The 26,428-nt window shown below is 39.4% G+C and overlaps 1 protein-coding gene across 9 annotated transcripts in view; it reads left to right on the top strand.

Moving 5' to 3' along the window:
- Positions 1 to 26,428, top strand: part of TJP1 (tight junction protein 1) — a 512,314-nt gene that overhangs the window by 153,929 nt on the left and 331,957 nt on the right. For all 9 annotated transcript variants that reach the window (XM_063449129.1, XM_063449130.1, XM_063449132.1 and 6 more), the window contains one exon: positions 1,439 to 1,571. In XM_063449129.1, the coding sequence (XP_063305199.1) occupies positions 1,439 to 1,571 (133 nt within the window). The remainder of the gene's footprint in view (positions 1 to 1,438; positions 1,572 to 26,428) is intronic.

The raw sequence follows: 26,428 nt of genomic DNA on the forward strand, positions 1-26,428 counted from the left end.
TCTAGTCTGCCCAATTTTCTAAATACTTTCATTAGTCCCTGGCCTTATCTTATAGTTAGGATAGCCTTATGCCTATCCCACGCATGCTTAAACTCCTTTACTGTGTTAACCTCTACCACTTCAGCTGGAAGGATATTCCATGCATCCACTACCCTCTCAGTAAAGTAATACTTCCTGATATTATTTTTAAACCTTTGTCCCTATAATTTAAGACTATGTCCTCTTGTTGTGGTAGTGTTTCTTCTTTTAAATATAGTCTCCTCCTTTACTACACCGCAACTACATCCAAAAAAGAGCCAGAGGTGCATTATTCGCAGCTCATTCACTGAGAACAATCAGCCGACACTGTCAATTGTTCAGGAAAGCTAACAGAAGCTCCTGAGAAGGAGTTGTAGATGCCAGGTTCTGAAAATGGTTTGACTGTGTAAAATGTGGTGAGGGAGCACTCTGGGTACAATAACCGTTAGAACAGACTCTAGTGTTATGTTTTTTTTATGTGCATTTTAAGGGACAATCTAGGCACCATAACCACTATAAGCTGATTCACAGGTTGTCCACAGAGCACCCACAGCCTGGCTCCATCTTTTCATTGGGTATATATACTGCTTCTCAGTGGTCTTACGTGCTCCCAACTTGCGCCGTTACAGTCCATAATGAATGCGGCAGCGAGGCTCATCTTCCTGTCCGACCGCACCTCCCACTCCTCACCCTTCTGTCAGTCCCTACATTGGCTTCCTATAAAATATAGAGCTCAATTTAAAATTCTGGTTCTTGCTTTCAAATCTCTACATAATGCTGCTCCTTTCTATCCTCCCTAATACACAAGTATGTCTCGTCTAGGCCCTTACGCTCTGCTGAAGACTTACGTCTATCTTCTGTCTGTACTCCCACGTCTGATGCTCGCCTTCAAGACTTCTTGAGGGCTGCACCGTTCCTGTGGAACATACTTCCCTCCTCCGTTAGATCACCCAGTCTCCACTCCTTTAAAAAATCATTAAAAACCCACTTCTTCATAAAAGCGTATCAATTAAACTGTTAATAGCTCCCGACTGATTCCAGCTAAAGCAATTTTTGTGCAATTAAAAGTAGATGTGTACAAGATAAAAAGTATTTGTCCTAATCATTTAATTTTGTCCTCAGGGACAATTAATAAATTATAATAGATAAAAGCGCAATACAAATAATAACAGTCATAATATTAATAGTTTATAAAAGTGCCAAGTTATAAGTATTTCTAGTGAATGCAGTCAATTTTGGCAAAAGAAAATACTTAATCCAAAATCAAAATTTTTATATTCAACATTGTTTCATCCACAAAACAGGAATCATTGTTTTTTTTTGCAAACAAAATTCATTTTCGTGATGATTTGGTGCTGATGTGTGAAGATAACTGAGTATATGCCATCGACTGACATATTTGTATTTGGTGCTATTGCAGGGTCACTCCATCTTCTGAGAACCCCAATGCTGCAACTTCCAGCACAAGTCAAGGAAAGCCATCTCTACGGAGAATAAAGGGACGAATACATAGAAGCAAAAGCCTGGATAGTGTTGAACTTTGCGAGTTTAATGTGAGTACTTGGGATGTTTTTGTTATTTCCATTTCGAGTTTGCTTTTACTTCCTTTTGCTTAGTTTGTGTTAACAACATGCATATTAAGTCAGTTGTGGCTAACCGTAACACTGCAAATGTTTGCAATCTATTTTTCCCATGATGCTTATCTACAAACATACTTCACATCTGCAGTGCCGAAGATGGCCTTCTCTACTCTCAACGCTGTAAGAGTGGTAGGACTCTTAGTGTTGTAGGAGTTTCAGATGGCTGGCCAAACACGTCTTATAGGAGTGGTCTCAAAATAATGTGACTAGTTTAGGGTTTCCTTGATATGTAGTGTGCCACAAAGCAATGTTCTAAGAGTTATTCTTTGAACGTGGTGTTCATGATGCCCTTTCAAGGTCTGGACTTAGATGTACCTGCACTGTGTTAGTTTTTATTAAAGTATATGTTGCATATTGTGAACCTGATCGTTGATCACTAGCATCTCCTCCTGTGATTGATGGAATGTTTAGGAAAGAATGGGAGACTAGGTAACTTAATTTGGTCTTCCAAAGTTGCCTACATCATCTTCTTTAGCAGTTAAAGGCTTAGGTCATTTTTACCTCCAGTAAATTCCTCCTAATTTTTGTTACAGAATAGCTTGCAAACAGGTAAATAATTGTTTTGCTCTTTAAATAGTTAGGTTACTGCCGAAGACATGGCTTCACTATATGGTTACATGCAGGAAGGATATAGGGGCTCTTTTTTTTTTTTTTTAACCAAAATCTGCCATTTCCAGTTTTTGGGTGAAAGCTGGGCGTTAGTGATCTTCAAATGCTTCTCGTTTAAATGTGGGGCGTTTTATTTTTAAATAAGCGCATTGTGGTGACCAGTGCAGAAAGTATTTGCTGATCATTTTTGTTTCAATATTAGCAATTTAGGTCTCAGTTTACCGCATATCACTATATGTTTAATAAGAAATCATTTTATAAAAAAACAAACCAAAATATTTCAAGGTAAAAGCTGATGTTATTTTCGCCATAACTTAGTACTAAGACTGTGACTTTAAGGATCAATTTGTATTAGTGATTACAATGCAGCAAACTTGTCAAGAGGTTAAGTATTATTGGCTATTAGCATCTATTCAATATTTGCATTTACTCTTTTTTTTCCCCCCTGTAGCTTGATGGCTGATTATCCGTAATTTCTCGGTTTAATTAATGTTATTAGCGTTGTAATATATCTAACATGCTATGTAATTTAAAAATTATGTGTTTATGTTTGCATCTAACACGCTTGGTCAGTGACTATGACTATAGTGGAATAATTATTACTGTTATTAGCAGTAATATTTATAAACCATGTTTGCTAGGGTATTATAGATGAATAGAAAGAAATACATTATAATTCCTTTTGGTTGTTGTTTTTTATTATTATTATTTACTGTTGTCTATTTTCCAATAGCACTTTACTAACACGCTTCCTTCTCAATTGATTGACAGTAGGGGAGCGTAGGAGAACAATTCTGCTCTGGATTCTGGGGGCCTCTATGCTGATTGTACTATGCTGTATAGAGATATTTATGGGGGTTCATATAAGACATTAATTAAATTATGTTTAAAATACTAGTTACAAAATTTTACGGTATACAGAGAAATTAGCATATTTTATGTAATCCAACAGACATTTATTGCCTTTGCAAGAATGTTGTGTCTCATTTTGTAACAGATCAAAAACAGGATATTCACATAATTTCCCAACGCTCACATCTCCACGTCTCTTGCGTTAACTTAAACCTCAAGAGTTCTAGACAATTTGTGAAGGTGAATGGGATGGAAACAGCTGACTTGTTAGTGCGCTATAAAAGGATTTCCGCTATACTGCACTATTGCAGGGAGATGTTAAACTTATACCTTGCAAACATGGGACAAGCGTTACATTAAGTTCTTTATGAATTAATAATTTATGCTGAAAAAGACTTAAGTTGATGAGGATGCTATATGATGCCGTTCATTGATTTTAGTAGCACTGTACAGATTATAGTCTAGCATTTTTTTTTCCTGTTAGGCTGTGTCAGCAAGGTTATGGAGACTGGGGGAATAACGATTTGTAACTTAGCTACCTCACCCTTAGGCCTTCTTGCAAGGTGGAATTTAAGGACTTCTGGTTCAAAGTGACACTGAGCTATTTAAAATATTCACTTAAAATCCCAATAGGCTGCTCTACGGGCTCCTGCCAACAAATAAGTAAAATACAATATTTTCAGCTATACTGAATGACATGACATTACATACAGTCCTATCACTAATTTACTTGCTGACCTTCATTTATATAAAATCCTCTCCCAATGTGTTATAAATTCACATTTTAGAAAGATAATGTCGCAAAGAGATTGCTGGGGCATCAGAATATATTTTTTTGGGTTATACTAAGGGGTTCACTAAAAATTGTAGTAAAAAAAAAATTGAAACAAAAAAAGTATAAAATCCCATTATGTAGATAAAGAAGAGCTTTGGTGATATTACTTTATTTACTAATAGTATTCTCAGAGATCTATACCTACATGGTAATATTTGCTACCATGGTGTATAATGGATAGATATAGCTATAATGGATGCAAAAAAAATATTTATTACCCATTGCTGATATCCGTTGATAATCAGTCAGTTTTAAAAAAGTGAATGCTGGGGAATAAATTATGAACATGTAACTATAACGGAAGTCTATTAGATCAGGTCAAGCAGAAATGCAGCACATTCCAATTTCTAAAATCAGAAGTGGACATGAAGGTTGGAGTAACACTTTATTTATGTAGAAAATGATCTGCGGGGACATTGGGAGCATATACATTTAGCAGGCAAAACTTGATCATTAACAGAAATGTCCAAAACAATAAATACTCCATCAGGGCCTAAGCCGTTAGAATAGCTGTTTTGTCGTATCTGTCAGTCAATCTGAAAGTTTTGAATTATAAGATGCTGAAGTACAATCCAATGGATCCATGTCTGCTTAGGGTCATGACAAGTAGACTAAAGTACAATCCAATGGATCCATGACTGCTTAGGGTCATGACAAGTAGACTAAAGTACAATCCAATGGATCCATGACTGCTTAGGGTTGTGACCAGTAGACTAAACCCTAGACCAGAAAACCAAAGAAATATGCTCAACCAAATACCTTTAAAATATCCCCAGTGCCCTGCCCTCGTTCTATAAAATATGAGAACTCTGGCATGAGTATATGGATAAACTTTAAATAGCTACTTCTATACAAGGTAGAATCATCTGGGATTCCTGGGGGGTAGGGAGGCTACGACCCACTGAGAACCAATATACTTAGGGACTTACACACGGGAGACGTCCTTGGTTCTGGGAGATCTAAAGAGAAGTAGAGACGGGGGATTGGGGGAGGTGGGAGGGGAGAGGAATTTTGCCCCCTAACCCAGTAAACAGAATCCCAAACCCTACCTCCGGCGAGCCAAAATGATGGGAAGGAAAGCACTCTAAAAGTGATATTTACTCCCAGACACCCAGGACAGAGACCCTAACTTTGGCAGATAACTTTCACATAGGATACATCACTAGTATCCCTCGACTTCCCACTCCCTCCCTACCCTATCCCCCCCACCTTCTTGTTATTGGTTGGGCCAGTACCTGTAGTTCCATCAGTCCCATAAATACCTACTAGCAAGTCTCTTATTATATGTGCATACTCATTCTCAGCAAGTGGGTAGGGCAGGGCTGGTTATATGGTTATAACAATCTTACATTATTTTCGCACATATTTATAAAAACCTTGTCGCCAGATATACCACTGTTACTATCGCCGGTCAGAGACTATGATGTGATATTGCGGTTACACATGGGCTGCCATACCTTACACTGTGTTGGAAAGTCGAATGTTATGGCCTTGTATGATATGATATGTACCTTGTGTATTGATTTGTATATGACGGCAATTTAAAATAAAGAATTTCAATAAAAATAAAATATCACCAGTGGGAAAAAAAACCTGAACAATTACTCTTTTATATTCTAAGAATTGAAGAGATTAAAGGATTCCTCTGAATCTTTAGTGCTGAATAGAAAGTGAAAAAATATCTCTACAAAAAGTGCAAACACATGGAATACTACAGCTAAGAATTGAAGGAAGTATGAACCATGACTGCTTAGGGTTCTGATCAGTAAACCAAACCTTAGGCCAGGCGTAGGCAACCATCAACACTCCAGATGCTGTGGACTACATCTCCTATAATGCTCTTATAGCCAAAATACCGACAAATCATTAGGAGAGATGTAATCCAAAACATTTGGAATGCTGAAGGTTGCCTACACCTGCCTTAGACCCTTGACTACGAACAACAGAAGAAAACATATTGGCAAAATGGCTACAGCTTTATTGAACAAGTAGTGTGCCAGCATACATTGAACTTATTTTCTGCAGTAAACAGTACACTCAGTTGGCAACCAACATCCTCTGATTACTCTTCTACCTGGGCCAAACATGTGTCCATTTCCCACTTTATCACGTGACATGTTATCCTATTCCTACTCTAGCAAGGTAGCTGTGACAACAAATGTGAGAAAAACACACCACCACCACCACACCACATAACAATATAACAGAACCTTTAAAGGTTCAAGACTAATCATGGGCCAGGGACCTGTCCTACTGCCCAGAATCAAAACCGTAAGCCCTCCTGCAAACTAATTGTATCTAATATTGATAAATATCGCCCCTAACATTCAATCACTAGTAATTATGTACACTTAACATTACCACTAGAGATTTATTTTTAAATGCCATGCTGATATATAGTCCAGCAGTCATGAACCCATTGGTCCACGGGTACTGGTTAGTTGGTGGTTGGATGTAAGTGGGACAGGTTGTAGAACCTTTTCCACTGTAGCAGACCAATAAAGAATGTTTGTCCAAATACTGAACATCGTTTTTATTTTTCATAAATCTTTATTTAGAGCAGACAATTGTAATTTAGTAGAATACATTTTTTTTTGTAAAAAAACATGGCAAAAGTACAATGCACAGTTTAAGAGTTTTATAAAAGCACCAGCAAAGCTACACCAATATGTAAGCTCGATTGAGCAGGGTCCTCTTCAACCTATTGTTCCTGTAAGTTTATTTGTAATTGTCCTATTTATAGTTAAATCCCCTCTCATAATATTGTAAAGTGCTACGGAATCTGTTGGCGCTATATAAATGGCAATAATAATAATTATAATAATATGAAAAATATAAACTGAGCAAAGAGTGTCATAAAATAAACGTTGAGACTCTTTATTTTACTAGGTATAACATGGAAATCCAATGGTCAGAAAACAGGTTAAAGTTTGAGAGGCTCATCATGAATCGTCCTGCAATGCTAGTATTGCATAATACTGAAAAATGTGTTTATTTTTCTTGTGTACCGAAATCTTCTGAATTATATTCCAGAAATGATGATAGAATATAACTTTATGTTATTGGCTCGCATGGTATGCACATTTGATACAAATGTGCAAAGATATACTCTTGGAAGCGTGTTTTGGTAAGTTACAAACTGTTAGAAAATTATTTCTGTTGATCGTGATATTTCCATGTGTTTAGTTTTCATTTTTCTTCTCTTGTTTTATTGTGACATTGTTGCAAAATATTTTTGTGGAGATTTTGTTTTGATTTGTGTTACCATGATTACTGTTATGAATTTTTTTTTGCATTTATAAAATAGTGGTACATAACAATAGCCAAGACTATTTTTCATTTAGTGGGAGAGGTGAGCGTGGTAAATGATAAAGTAGGACGCCGATATTTCACTATTTAAAGGATTTGTTGCCCCTCACCAGAGGGTTTTTTTTTTCACTCCTAAATATCGATAATTGGATATAGGAAAATGCAGAGTAAGTATTTATTTGAGGAAAAGGTAGAATCTGGAAAATATGCATTATTTAGCAGTGCTGATAAAATTACTAATTTTCTACAAAATACAGACATGGATAAGCACACAGACAAAACATAATAATTATCCATATGTTTCAGTGTGACATAAAACCTAAATTTGAGAAAGCCACACCATATTACCATAATGTGTGAATGCCTCGACTGTGCCCAATTATTCCATTTTCAATGGGTTATAAGCTTATTTTAACTAAGTATTTGACATTTTAGAAGGTTTGTTGTCTCCCTAGATCCTTTTTGACTTCTGATGTTAACAAATGTATCAATAATGAATATAGAAAATGAACAATAGTTATAATAGTCATTAAAAGAAGGTTTTGGGCAAAAAAAGTAGTTAGTAGGAATAAAAATACAAAACCAAACCAAATAGTCTTACCATGGAAGAGTCTAATCATCTCTGTTAGGGAGATACAGTACCTGGGAGGGCCACACACAAATATATAGACTCAATGCATATGGGAAACGAATGTGTTTTCTGGAGTGAGTATTGCAGCAGCATTAAAGGGTTATTCCAACCAAAAACTTACCTTTGTTTCAGAACTGAGGCCAAGTTCTCCCTGTAGGCAGATCTTCCTTGCGTGACTTCACCCTCCTTTGCTGGAGGGAGATAAATGTCAGGCAGAGAGGAGGACATGGGCGACACGGAAAGAGGGGCATGCTGGTGTTAGACACCAAATGTGCACAGAATTCACATTAACCTGGAGGTGGAGTTAAACAGAGTGATGAAACTCTGCATACATAGACTTTGAGCACATTCACCACTTCATGCTCGGAATAACCCTCTAAGTAAAAAACACACTTACCTTCACAGTACTTATGAGCCCTTGTTGATTAGCATCTAGGATGCTATAATGCTACGTTATATATACATATTACACCCATTTTAGGTTTAATTCATTTGGGAACCTCGGTCTGTGCCAGAATAAATAATTTAAAAAAGCTAAAATGCTTGATATGTGGCATTATATGGCATGATATGTGGCATTATGAGTATGTTTCAGCAGATAGCTTATAGTGTCCAAAACAGGTGGCCAATGTATATCTAAGGGCCCATCACTAATTCCACAAGCACAGTCTCTTATCAATAAACTGTGTGTATAAGTGGGGCTTCCTTAAAAAAATATCTGCTGATTGCTACTTTCTGGGATGATCACAAAGGAAATTAAGTAAATATTAGTGCCTGGCCCTGGCTGGTGTATTTGCTCCTGATTGTTCAGATAGGATCTCAGGGGGTTATAAAATGATGAGATGTGGTTGAAGAAAGTTCAGCCTACCGTGCATTTCACAACCCTAACATAACATAACATTGTACTACATATAAAATAACAAGGGGGGACAGAAAAGCGGAGCAAGGGGAAATGGAAACAAAAATTAGGAAAAATAATGCAAATATAAACTGCACACAACCATTAACCAATTTCTGATATTCATTGGATCAGTGCTTATTAAGTCTCCATATTAAAAACCTGCTTAAAAACCCCAATAAGCTGTTATTCTAGACGAGTGATATGGCCAGTGAGATGTAAATAAAGATCTGTTTTGTTGGTGAGACCTGGGCTCTAAAATAGATGTTGAGCGCAAGAATTATATATCATGAGTAGTTAAATTAATACAATGTGTTGCTTAATTTGCTGTTAGGACACACCATGGATTTAAGGTGCCAGAGAAAAGGTCAAACATTATTTTGATATCTTCCTTTTCACCTGCCCCTCAACACAGTAAAATATCATCCCACCTGATATCTAATTTGGATCTGGCAACATTTCTCTTTAGCACCTTCACCTTTTCTCTATATGGTTCCTCTGCCAGGAGAACGAGTGTTTGGTGTCTCAACTCATCAGTTTCAAGAACATTCTTTCAGAATTTAGCTTTTAACATGAGTAAATTAGCTTACGAGGCAAGGTCTAAAAGGCTCAGATAGTTTTGTTTGATTGTAAGATCAAAGTCCAAAATTTAGATGCTATATATAAAGTACCAGATGACACCAAACCTGCCATCAACCACACAACACAACCGTGGAGCATCAAGCACACTTGCACAACACAAAATGGCCCCCTTATCACATTTAGCAAACAATAAAAACACACACACTTGATCGAGCCAATATCACTGCTGTGTGGAGCTTTGTGCTCCATACCCCTCCTTTCTCACAAGGTGCTGCTGCAGCTGCCTGGTGGAAGGAAGTAGCTACGTAAATCGAGAGGAGAGACATTGCACAGTGTGTGTCCAATTACTCTGGCAATTGTTCCTATGTATTATGTGGATAACATGTAGCATAATGTTGCATAATGATGTGGAGCTGGTTTTCTCCAGTGTACAACTTGGGTGACCAGCAGCCATGTTCTTGTTGCTATGGCAACCTGGTGCCCAGGGGTTGTTCAGCTCTGATACACAAGCCTGGCATCCGTCCTTTAGGAAACTCTATATAATTCTCCTTCGAACAGGGATGTTGAATTTTGAGGGTTGTCGAGAGGCTTTGGTTTTTAGCTACTCCTGACTGAACACTGAAGAATCAGTCAAAAAAGACTGAATATAGGATGAACATACAACCTCTACCTGCCTTCAATGGGAAGTGTTAGTGGATCTGTTCTTGTTGAATTGTAGACACGTGTCCTTTGACATATGTTTACGTTAATTTTGCCCGACACAAAAAGAGTGGTTGGAACCGCTGGATATTAAAATTTGATGATCTGAGGAGAGCTATGGGCTTATCAATGAAGTTCTAGAATCAGAACAGAGCACGCAAGTTTATACATTAATATAGTCAATCCATACATCTCTTCACTACTGTTAGGATACCACACTGTGTTTGTTTGTTCCTCCAGCCCTGGCTCAATCATCCTCCACCTCAGTTCGCCATTTATGCCGCAGGTGGTTGTCACTAATTTAAGGTTGTACACTCTCAGACAGGCAGAGTGCGTTCTAGTGTTATTTTTTGGTGCAATGCACAAAATGTTCCATTTGTGAGCGCCTCTTGCCATGAAGTGCCTTATAATGGTACAGTCAATTTTCAAGGTGCCAATGCCACTAATAATGCATTTTTGTGAATTCCAGATGCAAAACAGCTAGTTAGAGCTTTTTAGCCTTCAGAGTGCGTTTGTCCTGGTTACTGCTGTAGCTCATTAATAGATTATTCAGATATCTGGGTTCCTGATCCTGGACTTTTCTGATTATTTGTTTTTGTTTTTTTTTAGCTTGTAAATGTTTACTGTGTTACATGTTTACTTTTAATGCCGGTCCCTTTTTCAAATAATTGTTTATTGATTCCAGGTTCAAGGTTTTAACTTTTAGTAGGTGCTTGTTTTTCCATTAAGTCAGACAGTCTCTATGGACAGATAATACTGTACTTTCTTTATCCCTACATTTTGGGATGCAGCCTATTCTGTACAATTTTGTACTCTGGTACATACAGCATTCAGGCTCTGTTAGCTCTGGTGGTGTTTCACAGGTCTACTGCCCACAATCCAATTTGTGTTTCCCATTTACTTTCAATCAACTGACATGTTATCAAAGAGTCTGAGACAGACGTTTTTCTGTTGTTCAAATTAGGGTCATCTCATCAAACAGCTGATATCAAAAGCCCAAGAGCCTCAAGCTCTCTGTCTAGTTTACCACCACTATCTTTCATTACAGAGTAAATAGTATCTCAGACATATGGCCAGTGGCTACAAAAAAACAAACAACCCATGCTTTAGATAATCTGGATTATAATGTTCATGAGCTAGTGATTAATTACGTTTAACTCGTTCATATCATGATTTTGATTAGAGTACAATATGAGAACATAGCTATCTGTTACCATGCAAATCTGATAAAGTGTACCATATGCACTAAATTGGGTCATATGCACTAAATTGAATCAAGAATATATTTAATAATTATTCATTCTGGAAAAACAGAGAGAAAATGTATGTTGGGTATGATTTGGCAGTGTCTCATTTTCAAGCTGCTGTTCGGAAACATTTAAGATAATATACAGGAGTGCCCATCATTCACACTGTAGAAGTTGGAACTATAGGTCCCAGAATTTATTGTCACATTTCACCAAATTTAAAAAAATAAAAAGAAAAGAAAAAACAGTAATCGTGTAACACAGATGAAATGAAATATCATACCTATAATGAATGTTACTCACTAAATAAAACCAGTAGATCCAGCTAGAAGAAAATTAGAAAAATATTCAACACATTAAGTATTAAGTTGAATAAATGTTTTTACAGTATTACACTATGTATGCTCTCTCTCTCTTTCTCTCTCTGTGATGTATACACTTATCTAATCTACCCTGAAAATATCAGATACACATACAAAAAAATGTGTGGAATGTTCCTTGGCTTTGAGACTGATCTGGTGTTAATTTTTGTTTAGTGAGTGTCATTTATCAAACTGTGTTACACTATGGTTGTTTTTTTTCTACAAACAATCCGTATTTTCTGTGAACATATATTAGGTAAACGAACTAACAAAAAAGAGCTGCAGTATTGGCTAGTATATTCCCACATCTTTTGAGCACATGGTGTGTGTTAATGTCACCAGAATAAGTCTGTAATATTTTGCCCCTATCCACTGGACTCCTAATCTTAAGATAGATTAGGCTCATACTCACATCGACTTGTCATTTTACCAGCTTGCTGGGTAGTCTCTCTCTCTCTTAAAGGGACACTACCACAGCATTCAGTGCGTTTTTTTCATTTTATCTGTAATATTTTGTGCCTTAGAATATGTGAGCTCTTCTCAATAGTTCTATTCACTGGAAAATAAAATTAAATCATTTTTTAAGCCTTTAACCCCTTAAGGACACATGACATGTGTGACATGTCATGATTCCCTTTTATTCCAGAAGTGTGGTACTTAAGGGGTTAAAGGGACACTCAATACCTCTAAAGCAGTGTTCTGCAACCTTTTAACACCCGCGACCCGTAGAAAAGAAGAAAAATATTTTGCGGACCGGTATCAGCCAGAAATAAAAACAAATGGCATGTGTGAGGGATGCACTATGTGTGTGTGTGTGTGTGAGGGGTGCTGTGTGTGTGTAAGGGGTACAGTGTGTGTGTGTATGGGGGCAGTGTGTGTATGTGTATGGGGGCAGTGTGTGTGTGTGGGGGCCAGAGTAAGTGTGTATAGGGGGCAGTGTGTGTAGATGGGGCGGTGTGTGAGGTGTGCAGTGTGTGTGTAAGGGGTACAGTGTGTGTGTGAGGGCGGCAGTGTGTGTGTATGGGGCCAGAGTAAGTGTGTATAGGGGGCAGTGTGTGTAGATGGGGCGGTGTGTGAGGTGTGCAGTGTGTGTGTAAGGGGTACAGTGTGTGTGTGAGGGCGGCAGTGTGTGTGTATGGGGCCAGAGTAAGTGTGTATAGAGGGCAGTGTGTGTATATGGGGGCGGTGTGTTTGTGTAGAGGGACAGTGTTTGTATAGGGGGCAGTGTGTGTGTATGGGAGGCAGTGTGTGGGGGGGCAGTGTGTGTATAGGGAAGAGTTATTGTGGGTCTGTGGGGGTTCGAGGGTAGATAAATCAATTTTAATTTGTTTTTTGTAATTTTGATATTCCCACTCCCTGCTTACAACTGCCTGGGAGGGGGGACATTTCCTGCAATCCCTGGTGGTCCGGTGAGGAAGCCCTGGTGGTCCAAATGGTGAGAGTGAACACCAGCAGCCTCAGGAGCTGCTAGAGTTTACTCTTGCAAGATGTGGAGCATTGCCGTGGTAACCACAGCAACGTTTCGAGCTCGCGTTAGGAGAACCCGGCAAAGCTGCAAGTTAGAGCTCCCCCGGTCCTCTCTCCCTCCCCTGCCTTTCACTGCTAGCAGCCCGGAGAGGGAGATCTAGGTCTCCCCTTTGGTCCTGCAGAGCCAGCAGGGGAGAGGGAGGCATGGTTCCTAGTGCTATGATCATATGAAATATTTTGCGGCAATTTATTGCCCGCCCGCGAAAGCTTTTACCCGACTATACCGTTACACTGTAGTCGGGTGAAATCTTTCGCGGACCGGCAATAAATTCTTGCGGACCGGATGCCAGTCCACGGACCACCGGTTGAAGACCACAGCTCTAAAGCACTTCAGCTTGCTGACGTGATTTATGTGTGCAGAGTATGACTTCTTTTTAATTTTACCAAAAGTGCAGATTTCTATAGAAATTTATAAATTAAACGTGTTACATATCCCTGGCTGTCAATCACACAGTTGTTCTGTTACTTCAGTTACACAGTTGTTTAGCTCAGTGGAGCATGCAAATAATTGCTCAGAGCACCTGCCTTGCAAAGATTTTTCATTGAGCTGCACTGGGAAGTCTGTGATTGGACAGCCACAGAGTGTCTTGACTGTTTTAGAAGAGGAGGGCTTGCAAAGGCTGAAGGCAAGATATATGCAGTGTGGCGGACTGCCTGGCACCTTCACCAAGCTTGCTTCCTAGCTGTTACCGGGGTAAAAGCTGCTTGATCCAAGGAGACATCTGACAGCTATTTTTCCTAGTTTGTTGCAAAATTGGAAGCGCTTCATACTAGGTTTTTTGCCTTCTTTTGGATCAAAAGCAAAAACATATGAGGAAGGCTGAACTTAATGGATGCAAGTCTCTCTTCAGCTATGTAACTACTATGTGACGGGACCCCTGGAGCTCTTCAGCCCCAGTCGCCGTAGCTTGAGTGGAGTCTAGCCGGAACTTCCCCACCCTAGGCTCTCCTGCAGAGTGTATAGCTGTATAGCTGTCTCACCCAAACACTAGCCGAGACTTAGTGAAGGGTGAATAAGAACTGAGTTTATTGAGACAAAGCACAGGAGTTTATCTCCCAGACACAGAAAGTGCAATACAAAAAATACCCCAAAACATACAAAATACAACCGAGCACCTCCACATGTCATATATCCTCCAAATCTGTCCAAATAGTGCCTGGATAGAAGGTGACTGGCACGATTTGGATGGAAGTCACAGTTTTAGCGGCTGTGGTTATTCTCCGATCTGGCGCAGAGTTCCATGGCGCTGGGTTGAAAGTCCCGGTCACCCAAAACAGCGGCGCTTTCTTTGAATTCTTCCAGCCCCCCCCCAAGTTCAGGGTATCTTTGGATGCCTCATCACCTCCACTATCTTCCCTCCAAAAAACATTCTGCTAGGTGGTACTGGGACCGAGAGCACTCAGGACAAAGTCTTCAGCGATCCACTCCAGCGTTCCATGGCATTTGGAGGTTGCTCCTGGAGCCTCCCTGCGAATCTGTGATAGTCCTGGGGCTGCTAGGCAGGGGAACGGCTTTAAGGGAGTTGTCCAGTGAATGCAGTGCTTTTTTACACAGTAACCAATCAATTTTCCCTTTTCAAAACGAGCAGCCAAAATAACTAGTTAAATTACAGAAAACATTTTAAAACTAACTGGATAGATAATACCCCAACATTTGGAAACACCACAAACAACTTGCCTAAGATGAAGATGATGAGAACCAGTGTCAACAAACACATATATATAATTATTGGTTGATCAAATAATGTAAATAAAGAACAAATAAGCACCGTTACAGTAATTTGGCAAAATTGAGAACACAATTAATAAACATGTACGCTGTACCCTAAATGTCCATTGTGAACATCCTTAAAGAAACACACAGATATCAGTGTTGATTTTGAACTCAACAGCTAAATTTCACAATTCACCATTTACCATCACTACTGCTATCAACAGCCTTTTAACATGTGACTGAATTGTACACCGTGCAAAATTGCCATTTTCTTTGTCATCATTTTCACAATCTCAGCCTTTAAAGTTTGAAAACATGTGATTACAATGACAAACATTAATGGTCCATTAAAGATCATAATATTAGGGGAGTGGAGCTAGCTGCAGACCAGAGCAGACACATCTTGGAAAGCTCCGCGCGAACGCAAGCAAAATAATTTAACGGCGGAAATTGAGCACCTACCTCTCCCATACATTGACTACAAGTTAGAGAAGGGATGGTGGGCAGGAAAAACAAATAAATTAGATCAGATAAAGCCCCTAACAGCCAAGATACAGGGCATATTTTAAAGAAACCATTGAGGGGGCCACCACGAGGCTTACCCTTCTCGAGACCTCTGCAAGCTCCCGAGACAACTGGAGCAGAGAGTCTCGGATCTCCAACAATTAAAACTCGGCACAGCCAAGAAAGTAGAGGCCCTGGAGGACCACAGACAAAAACACAACATAAAAACCAGAAGGATGCCTGATGTCATAGGACTTACTGATCTCCCACATACGTCCGTCGCTTACTGGCGACACGGCTACAACCTAAAAAGGCCAAACTAGTGAAGTAGACAGACTGTACCGCCTGCCTAAACCGGCAAACGCACCCGAACAGCTTAAGCAGATCTCATTGTGAGGTTTCAATCCCTCTAGGACAAGGCCACACTGCTAGCAGCGGCCCGCAGGAGCACCCCTCTGTCATTCGAGGACTCTCACATTTTGCTGTTACCTGATTTATTAAGGAGCACGCTCAGCTGGCGTAAATCACTTCAACCTGCGATCCAACCTGCAATCCAAGTTCCTGGGCACTCCCCACCGCATTTCATCACCTCGACCTACCAAGGGCCTAACTACCGGGCGAGGTGCCAACAGGAACTGGACTGGCATCTGGGCCGTCTGGGCCTGGCGGTCACACAACCGGAGGCCACTGCCACTCTGACCCGGCTTGACCCTTCTACATTAGCGGAGTTCATACCTAGATAATATCGACGACCTCTGCCAGCGGGCAGTACCGTCTGAGTGATGTACCATATACTCGAGTATAAGCCGACCCGAATATAATTTTACCCCAAAAAACTGGGAAAACGTATTGACTCGAGTATAAGACTAGGGTGGGAAATGCAGCAGCTACTGGTAAATTTCTAAATAAAATTAGATCCTAAAAAATTATATTAATTGAATATTTATTTACAGTGTGTGTATATAATGAATGCAGATGCAGTGTGTGTGTATGAGTGCAGTGTGTGTGTATGAGTGCAGTGTGTGTATGAGTGCAGTGTGTGTATGAGTGCAGTGTGTGTATGAGTGCAGTGTGTGTGTGTATGAATGCAGTGTGTGTGTGTATGAGTGCAGTGCGTGTGTGTGTATGAATGCAGTGAGTGTATGTATGAATGCAGTGTGTGTATGAATGCAGTGTGTGTGTATGAATGCAGTGTGTATGAGTGCAGTGTGTGTGTATGAATGCAGTGTGAGTGTGTATGAGTGCAGTGTGTGTGTGTGATGCAGAGTGTGTGTGTGATGCAGAGTGTGTGTGTGATGCAGAGCCTTGGTTGGGGTAGGCATTTTTATTATTTTTTTTTAAATTATTATTTTAATATTATACTTTTTTTGTTTTATTAGTAATTTTTAAAAAATATATATTTTTGTATTATTATATATATTCTTTTTTTTCGTCCCCCCTCCCTGCTTGATACATGGCAGGGAGGGGGGCTCTCACTCCCTGGTGGTCCAGTGGCAGTTCAGTGGAGGGGGGCTGGCAGGAAGCTGTTACTTACCTTTCCTGCAGCTCCTGTCAGCTCCCTCCGCCTCCGCGCTGGTCCGGTCAGCTCCCTCTTCAAGTCCCAGTGTAAATCTCGCGGCCGCGCTCTGACCCCGTGGCTCTCGCGAGACTTACACTGGGAGCTGACAGAGGAGCTGACCGGACCAGCGCGGAGGAGGAGGGAGCTGACAGGAGCTGCAGGAGAGATAGGTAAGAGTTTCCTGCCAGCCCCCCTCCTACACAATGTAAATTGCAATAATACAGACATTGACTCGAGTATAAGTCGAGTTGGGGTTTTTCAGCACAAAAAATTTGCTGAAAAACTCGGCTTATACTCGAGTATATACGGTATGTTGAGCTGACACCTGCACATCCTTAAGGATGCCACACATTCCGCTACCACGACTCGTGGTTATGCTCACCAAGTTACTAGTGTTATTTTGCTTAATGGTTGTTCTTTCTCTTTTCATTTTTAATTTTGCATAACTTTCTTATATAGAAATGTCAGAGTAGGTGGATACACATCCCCAGTTACTATTTTATGTTCTATGATTACTGTACGCGCTCAGGCGAATCAGCCCGCACATCTTGCGTCACACGCTAGAGATGTTAAAACTAGTGCTGGCGATTTCTCCCCCCCACCCCTTCTAGTACCCACAATGGAGTTGAGAAAACCCAATGACGTAAAACCCTGAAAGGGATGACCCCCTTGGTGCACTTTAGCTTGCACGAGACATGATGATACCCTATGTACCTCACTGTTGTGTCCCAGGGGACCCGCATCATTGTATTATAACTGTTGATAACCTTGTTAATATTATAATAAATCACTCTGCATGTTGTGGCGAATGAGCCGATACCTATTCCTTGACCATTATATGTAAAAATCAGAGGCGACAGCCCAAGTAATGCATTATTTACATGCTGAGTGAACAAAAAATATATATATTTTTTAAAAAGATCATAATATTATCTTACTAGGGTGTTATGAGCAAAAAACTGAGTCTGTAATTTTTACATAATTTCAGAAAATGCAACAATTTGGATACAGACACTGAACAGTGACTAGAGCCCGTGTTTATAATACTGAAAGAAGAGAGATAATGTATGATCACCACAATGTTTTTGTAATCGATAAGAGAATAAATAAAATATTAAAATTGTGTGAATTACTTCCATTTTTATTTTTATATACGTGTATATATGTGGACAACAGTCTACACACACACACACATTTTGCCCTTCATTTATGTCTTAGCACGCTACCCGTGTTCCAAATGAATACTCTGTTAATATATTTTTCAAAACAAAAAGTGATTGGCAGTGAAAAGGTCCCAAATCCTTCTTGTTTCTACAAAGCACCGGTGGCATATAAATAAAAATCAGTAAAAAAAAAAAAAAAAAGCAAAACCTGGAGCAGTTGCCATGGAAACTATTTGTTCTATATTTGGCATTTCTCATCAGTATTATTTTCTAAACATAAATTGCACAACATTATCCCGAATCCAAAATGAGACATATACTTGCAGTTGCCTTTCACATTATGTTTCAAAGTAATCTTTTATTTGCAGATTTGACTGATTCTTAGAGCATTATCCGTCCTATTCTTTTACATAGCATGTAGGTTACAAATTAGTAATTAAACAGCTAGTTATAATTAGGTAGTAAGCTTAAATCGTATACTGATCACAGCAATGTAGCAATTAAGCAGATTAAAGAAATTTTCAGCTATGCCTTAAAACATTCCTCCCCACCCCCCCCCCCCCCCCCATTCTGCAACCTTTGATCCCCCCCCAACAATATTCCCCAGTATCTTTAATCTCTGTACCACCGGCAGATTTGATTTGGTCCCTGCAGTATCTGCCTATCATCTCATCAATTCACTGTCTCAGTAACCAGTTCTCTCCTTTGATCTTTGTTTTCTTATGGTCTGTGTTCTGCGTTCCCGTCCATGTTGGATGTCTGGCACATGCCAAGATGTTAGAGAAATAATAAAAAGCAACAGGAGTGCTGAGAGGGAACCTTTACAAAAATAACCTTTTAATTAATTTCATTTATTATAGACCACAGGTGATCACATATTTTCATTAAAATGTGTTTCTAATGCAGATTGTGTCATAATGTTCCTCCTAATATAACCTCGTACCTCCAATTGTTACAGTTTATGTTTTTATTCTGTGATACCTCCTATGTAATTCCTAGTTTTTCATTAGTTCAGTTCATCTGTGGATTGTAGAAGACTTGTGCACATCAACAAAAATTTGGTTCGTCCGTAGCGGTTTGTCTGTAAATAAGGTTTGGACGATTCGGGTTTCGTGTGTGGTGTTTCGATTCAGACAAATTTTGTCCGTGCAATCATTTTGAAACAAATATTTAGATGAACATAGAAATTGTGAGGCAGTGCACTGGAAAATATAAATATTATGTATATATGTTGTGGTACTCTGATCAAGTGAGAAGTAACCAATAGAAGTAATAGAAGTAACCGTTCCTGTGGAACTCATTTCCCTCCTCCGTTAGATGCTCACCCAGTCTCCACTCCTTCAAAAAATCGTTAAAAACCCACTTCTTCATAAAAGCGTATCAATTAAACTGATAATAGCTCCTGACTGATTCCTCTTCTGCAACTGTCACTAGTCTAATACTGTCCTTACCTGTTGTGTCACTTTAACCCACTCCCTCTAGCATGTAAGCTCATTGAGCAGGGCCTTCAACCCCTCTGTTCCTGTGTGTCTAACTTGTCTGGTTACAACTACATGTCTGTTCGACCACCCACTGTAAAGCGCTGCAGAATTTGATGGCGCTATATAAATAACATAATAATAATAGAAGGGACCAAATAAATTTGTATAAATATAAATATATTTTTTTTAATTATTTATTTTTTTGTTCCTCCTTTTTTCCCTTCTCTTAGTCACTTCTGACTTAATCTGTGAATTGAATAAAGTTTTAGAGTCTGTCCCCATCAGTCATTTTCCCCCCCATCAATAGTTTTTGTTTTGGATGGAATTCTGACCTACGAAAAAAGAGTTTTGTCTGTTGTCCGTTTTGTTTGTTTCATGATTTGTCCATATACCATTTTGGAGTTTGGAATTTTGGACATACAGCATATCTCCCAAAATTCAGATGAATCTCTATTTGCTTAAAACCAATTGCAGAAGTCCAATAGATTGTATTTGTACCCACAACCTATTATGATTGATGATGTGTGACAAACATCAGTTTATTAGTAACTTGTAGAATTTCTTTTGAGATAAAAAAAAAAAACACTCAAAATTGGATTACCTCCGCCCCCCTTCTCGCCTTTTTTCCATTTGTCCTAATTGTGTATTAAATATCCACGTTTTCAAAGCTTAATGTGAATTGTTAGAAATTCTAACTGGATATTGAATTTAAAATATTTGGCAAAAATAGGTGAGTTTAAAAAAAAAAAAAAAACATTCACCAAGTTAGCTATGTTTTCAGCTCAGCTATCTTGTTTCAACATTTTAAATTCATTTTGAATTGACCAGAATGCACATTTCTAGGCATTATCCTAGTGTTATACCCTGTGAATTATTTTGTGTTGTCGCTATGCAACTAAATGAAATATAATGATGTATGCCTTTAGCAACCTGCATTGGTTTCTATAGAGATAAAAATGTGGCTTCTATAGACTTGGCATATGGTCTCTATTAAGGCTAAAGGTAATGATGGAGTAATGGCGAAGCATGCTAAGAGTTTCCACCTGGCCTGGTTACCGCTGTACAGTGAATTAGCAGCCATGATGAGGGCGGTAGCTCAGCGCCATCATGTGACAAGTAACAACGTACAACAAAAATCACTTTAGTTAAATCTCAATTAAAATCCTGCCCAGCTTAGCTAAATATATGGTAGTTCAAGTCCAGGGGTTCCCTAAAAAGGTAGACCCCCAGATGTTGCAGAACTACAACTCCCATGATGCTTTGCTTGCTTTTTAACGTCTTCAGAATGACAAAGCATCATGGAAGCTGTAGTTTTAAAACATCAAGGAGTCTTCCTATTGGGCACCCCAATCAGTGGTTTAGACACACTGATCAAAAGCACGTGATGGTGCAGGTAGTATAGACGAGGAGCTCCCAAAAGCGCTGATTGCACTTCAGGATGTTCCACACATCTCCTCCTTCTCAGACCCATCTCTCATTACTAAAATATTTAAGGATACAACAAGACCAGATCAGCAGCTCCATCCCCTAATGTAGAGAGCCAATGAAGGACCCCTGGAGCAGTATTGCATGTAGGAAAGGGGTGGCAGTGGTCCACTTGGCCAAGTAATGCTCATACCTCTCGGTTTGAAAATCTGATGCCACATGCTTTTTACAAACTGTTTAGTGAGAAACACTCCAGTATATAATTCCACTTGCTATTTTCAAGATACAAATAATTATGAGTATACATTTATACAGATCAGTGAAATTGGAGCATTCTCTGTGCTGGATCCAATCACAGCGGCAGGAAGGATTCATCTAGATGCAGCAACAGTCTTATCAGTCAGAGACAGCTTTAAAACCAGTGGTGACTATAGCACAAGCTCTGACATTTGTACCCACGATTTAATAATATCCCTTTAATCTTTAGCTAGAGTGCTCCTCTCATACTCTGCTAGAAGCTAGTTGACAGACAGCATTTCAAAGTAAAAACAACAACAACACACACACAAGTATACCGGTAAGTATAATTGACTTTCTGATTTTCTTTTTTTAATCTCAGTGAAAACAGAAACTAGTTATAAATCAAACATTTTCAAAATGTATAATCTTTTCGTCAATTCTAATTTAGTTAAAAAAAGGATGGATTAATGCTGGAGTAGATATGCATTTCATGAAAAAAAATATAGAAATATTGTATGTGCTTTGCGCTAGTTGTACTTATTTTAAGACCAGATTATTCCATCCAAAGATTAAATGTTACTCTGTATCATAATAACTATGCTTTTCAATATCAATCATAGGTTTTTCTTTACTAAATTTGGAAATGGGGGAGAATGGCAAGATATTTGGACAAATAAAATAATTTGATCATTTTAACCTAAGATTTTTAATTCAAGATGTGAATTCTGCACATTTCTCAGTAAAGTAAATATTATAGATCTGACGCAGGATTATTCACTAAATCATAAAAACATGAGAATCCCCCAGTGAAGTGAATTGCAGTTATAAGGAAAAAATTGTCAAGCGCAGACATAGAGTGGTTACTTAAATGAACACTCCAAGCACCATAACCACTTAAGCCTGCCTGCAATGCAAAATACAAACCACATTGAAACCATTTTAAGTTAGGATCATAACAGTGAATAATAAATCAAACGAATCAACAATACATTTATTATTACACAACCCAGAAAGCAAAAGTAGCTGTTACATAATACACAATTTAAGGAATGCTGAAATTTAAGGAAACATATAATTTTTCCCTTTTTCTTACTGAATCAGGGGCAGTTGCAGGGGGTTGCAACCCCCCCCACCCCCCTCCCGAGCTGCCAGCAACACAGGGGGTGCAAAGCATACACATGCTTCTTTGGCTTTTCCCAAAACTAAAAACACCTTTGAAATGGAAGAGATTTCAGACTGTCGATGAGATTCAGGTGAATACGACAAGGCAGCTGATTCCAATAAAGGATTTTGCAGAGTGTTTTGAAGAGTGGGAGAGACACTGGAAGAACTGTGTGAGGTCCCAAGGTGCCAACTTTGAAGGAGACTGAGGGGTCATCGTCCTGTGTACAATGTTTCTTGTATCTTGTATTTTCGCCAATAAATGACTCTATTTTTCATATTACATGGCTGGATACTTTACGCACAGACCTCGTATACTTGCTTCCTGTGCACTCCTCGCTCCAGTAAAGACTTCAAAAAAGCATGCAATGAGTGGAGAAAAAAAGTAGTGTCATTAACATACACTCATCAGCCACAACATTCAAGCCACCAACCTGTTACTATGTAAGTCCCCCTTGTGCTGCCAAAATAGCTCTGATGCTGGTGGTATCTGGCACCAAGACATTAGCAGCAGATCCTTTAAGTCCTTCAAGTTATGAGGTGGTTGGGCCTCCATGGGTCGGATTTGTTGTTCCAGCACATCCCACAGATGCTCAATCGGATTGAGACCTGGCCAACTTGGAGGCCAAGGCAACACCTTGAACTATGCAGTGCGGCAGAGTGCATTATCATGCTCAAAGAGGCCACTGTCATGAAGGGGTGTACGTGTTCTGCAACAATCTCTAGGTAGGTGGTGCATGTTAAAGTAACATCCCCGTGACTGCTGTATCAATGAGTCTAGGGATCTCATGACCTGATACCGGTAGACTGGTTGTCCTTCCTTGCACGACTTCTGGAAGGTACTAACCACTGCATACCAGGAGCACCCCACAAGACTTGCCATTTTAAATGTACCCCCTCATTATTTGACCTTTGTCCAAGTCAATCAGATGTTTTTGCTTTCCCATTTTTCCTGCCTCTTACACATGAAATCCTAATAACATAATCAATGTCATTGATGTCTCCTGTCAGTGGTTTTAATGTTGTGGCTGATTAGTGCATAGGTTACAGTGTCCTTTAATATAGACAATCTCATTTGTCTTGCTTGTGCGATGGAAACTAAGCTTTCTGCTTCATAAATGAATTTTATTGTCACACTCTATACAGAATGTACATAGATTTGGACAGACACACAATATTCCGCACACTTTACAATAAACAAGGTGAATGTCCAATAAATAGCATATAATTTATGCTTGTTCAATGAGTGTTCCCATTCTTTGTATATGTGAAGTCTGACAAAAATGGGTTGACATTGTAAATAATATGGGAAAAGATTCTACAAGCATGTAATGCAATACCATATTCCATATACCATAAATGATATTACCACGCTGGCTGGTGTCAAATAGCAATAATGCAAGGAAATGTCTTGCATCATCACTATCCATGTGCTAAGTGCGGACAAAAATCATTACAATTACTTATATTCAGTGTTCTAATTTTTCTCTAACCGTGTCCTAACTCCCTTAGTGTGAGACGGTGAGACTGAACAAAGGATAAGCCTCTAGCAGGTGAAGAGTAGATGTTAAAATGTTCTGATAACTTAATAAAACGATGTCACTTTAAAAACAAAGGCAAGAAGTGAGAAAGTGAAGACTGTAGAAACTGTGTCACTTTTATGTGGGAACTTTGTAAGAAGTGTCAGAACAATGTTTCAGGCAAAGTATTTCCCATTTGGGATTCTCTCAGCACAGGTGGGTGAAAGCTTCTGTTACATTTTTTATTTTAGGGCTCTGTTTAATTCAGACAGGCGTTCGCTATTTGTGATAACTTTCATATTATAAGGGAATTGTTAAATCTCGCAGAGTTATTCACAAAAGTATGGATTCGCAGAAATTTAAAGTGAAATTCAAACTGTAAGGAAATACAGGCAACTTGTATAAAATCAGTTCCGTTTTCAGTACGGGTATTATGGGCTAGATTCGTACATTTACTTTGAGTTCCAAGCAGTTTACACTTGACTTGTGTTTTAATATGGATAGTGTGGGTGGTTTTCTGTTTATTGCCTCTATGTGGTCTAAACATTTTAAAAACAATTCAAGATATTTTTAACAACTCATTTACACCGAACGTTCCTGTATTTTGTGCTGTGAACTAATTTCCCAGCATGCACTTGACACCCTCTTTCAAATGAGCTGCTTGCTCTAAATCTTTCTTATTCCCATCTGCGAAAGTGTCAGACAGTAAATCAGCATCCTATTGATGTTCATCAATATGCAGGTACAGTGGCAAATGTATGGGTACCTTCTCCTGATTTATTAAGCAGTCGTGTTTTTGTCGCTACGTGTTTGGTGGCAGGATAGGCATTCATAGTAAGTACATCATGACAAATTGTAGCTATTTTCACCTATTTACTATTTTGCACCTATTTATTATGTCCGAGCATATTTTTTTTTATTTTTTTTAATTCTTTATTTTATTTGTGCATAAAGGGAACAGTCAAGTTTGCACTACCATGACAGCTGGTGCAAACAATATGCAAATATACAATAGAATTGCGTGGCTGCGAAAAACATAGCACATTTTTATAGAAACAAACTTTAGAGAAAGCTTTTGCTAATAACTTTAAACTGAGAAACATTTAAGGATCACATATGCTGGTAATATGCTTCTTTAAGGACCGTTGAGGAATATCTAAGCTGATATTACACAACTGTAGAATCATTTAAAGAGAATATATGCTGAGAATATATGACTTCATTAACATTGAAGGCGTATGTGTGTTGATAAGCACGATTGGAAAAACTTTTAATGATTATATATAGTATTAACATGTGATTGTAAAATCACGTGAGGGTTGTGGGTGCTGATAGCTTATGATTTGTGAACATTTAAGGGTTAAGTAAGTTGACGATGGGCTACTGTAAAGACCTTTGAGAAGTCCCTTTGCTGATGATACAGGGCTGTAAAAGCTCTTAAGGAGTATGGATGCTGGTAATGCACGACTTTGAGAGCATTTATGGGGTACTTATGCTGAAATTTGATTCAGAAACATTGAAGGACCAGGTATGCTGATATTGAGCAGTGTTAAAAACAGGCTAGTAGTAGGAGTACCCATGCTGATAGTATTATCCTTATGACCTCTCTTGGTCGTTGGGGGGGGTGGGGAGGGTGAGGGTGGTAGGATCACTCACCCCCTTGGTAGGAGTGGGTTGGTGGCCCTAGCATTCACCGCTTATAGGCAGTGTGTGTGGGCAGTTATAATGGGGTGCTAAGCGGTGGCTTTTATAGGGTGTGCGGGCAAGCCCTCCTGGTTTTGAGAGGGGAGTGGCGTGCCGCCATGGTTTCTCTGACCCATTGGGTGCGCTTTTCTTATGGGGGGGTAGTCTCTGCAGCGGCAAACAAGGCAATAAGAAAAGATAAGAACAGAAAAATAAAAAGAACAGAAAAATAAACCGAGCAGTTCCTTGACCAGGTGTCATTTAGTCTCTTAGATTCCGGTGGCTCCTTAAACCAGGTGGCTTCGTCCTGCATGTCCCTGTGTTTCAGACTGAGTCTGCAGCGGAGCGCGGCACAAATGGGACTATGTTGGGGACGTCCCAGGAGCAGTTAGGAGTCGGGTTGGAGGTGTCCATTATTTTAAGTCCCAGTTTACAGAGGAAAGCCCCTGCGTCGTCTGTCGATGTTAGTCTGTAGATTGTTGCTCCCCTTGTGACTGTTAGCATGGATTGGCCCCATCGGTACCTGATTCCAGCCGTCCTGAGGGTCGTGTTGACTCGCTGCATAGACCGTCTCCATGTCAGAGTAGCTCTGCACAGGTCCTGCAGGAAGATGAGCTGCATGCCTTCAAATTGGTATGGGCTCTGGTTGCCGAGCGCTGCCATCACCGCCATTTTGTCCCGGGTAGACTGTAGTCGGAGAAGGACGTCGCGGGAGGACTCTGTTGGGGCTCTTGGCGACTTGGAGAGTCTGTGTATGCCCTCCACTAGTA

This window comes from Pelobates fuscus, chromosome 3 (genome assembly GCF_036172605.1).
Source record: "Pelobates fuscus isolate aPelFus1 chromosome 3, aPelFus1.pri, whole genome shotgun sequence".
In the NCBI taxonomy this organism is placed as follows: domain Eukaryota; kingdom Metazoa; phylum Chordata; class Amphibia; order Anura; family Pelobatidae; genus Pelobates; species Pelobates fuscus.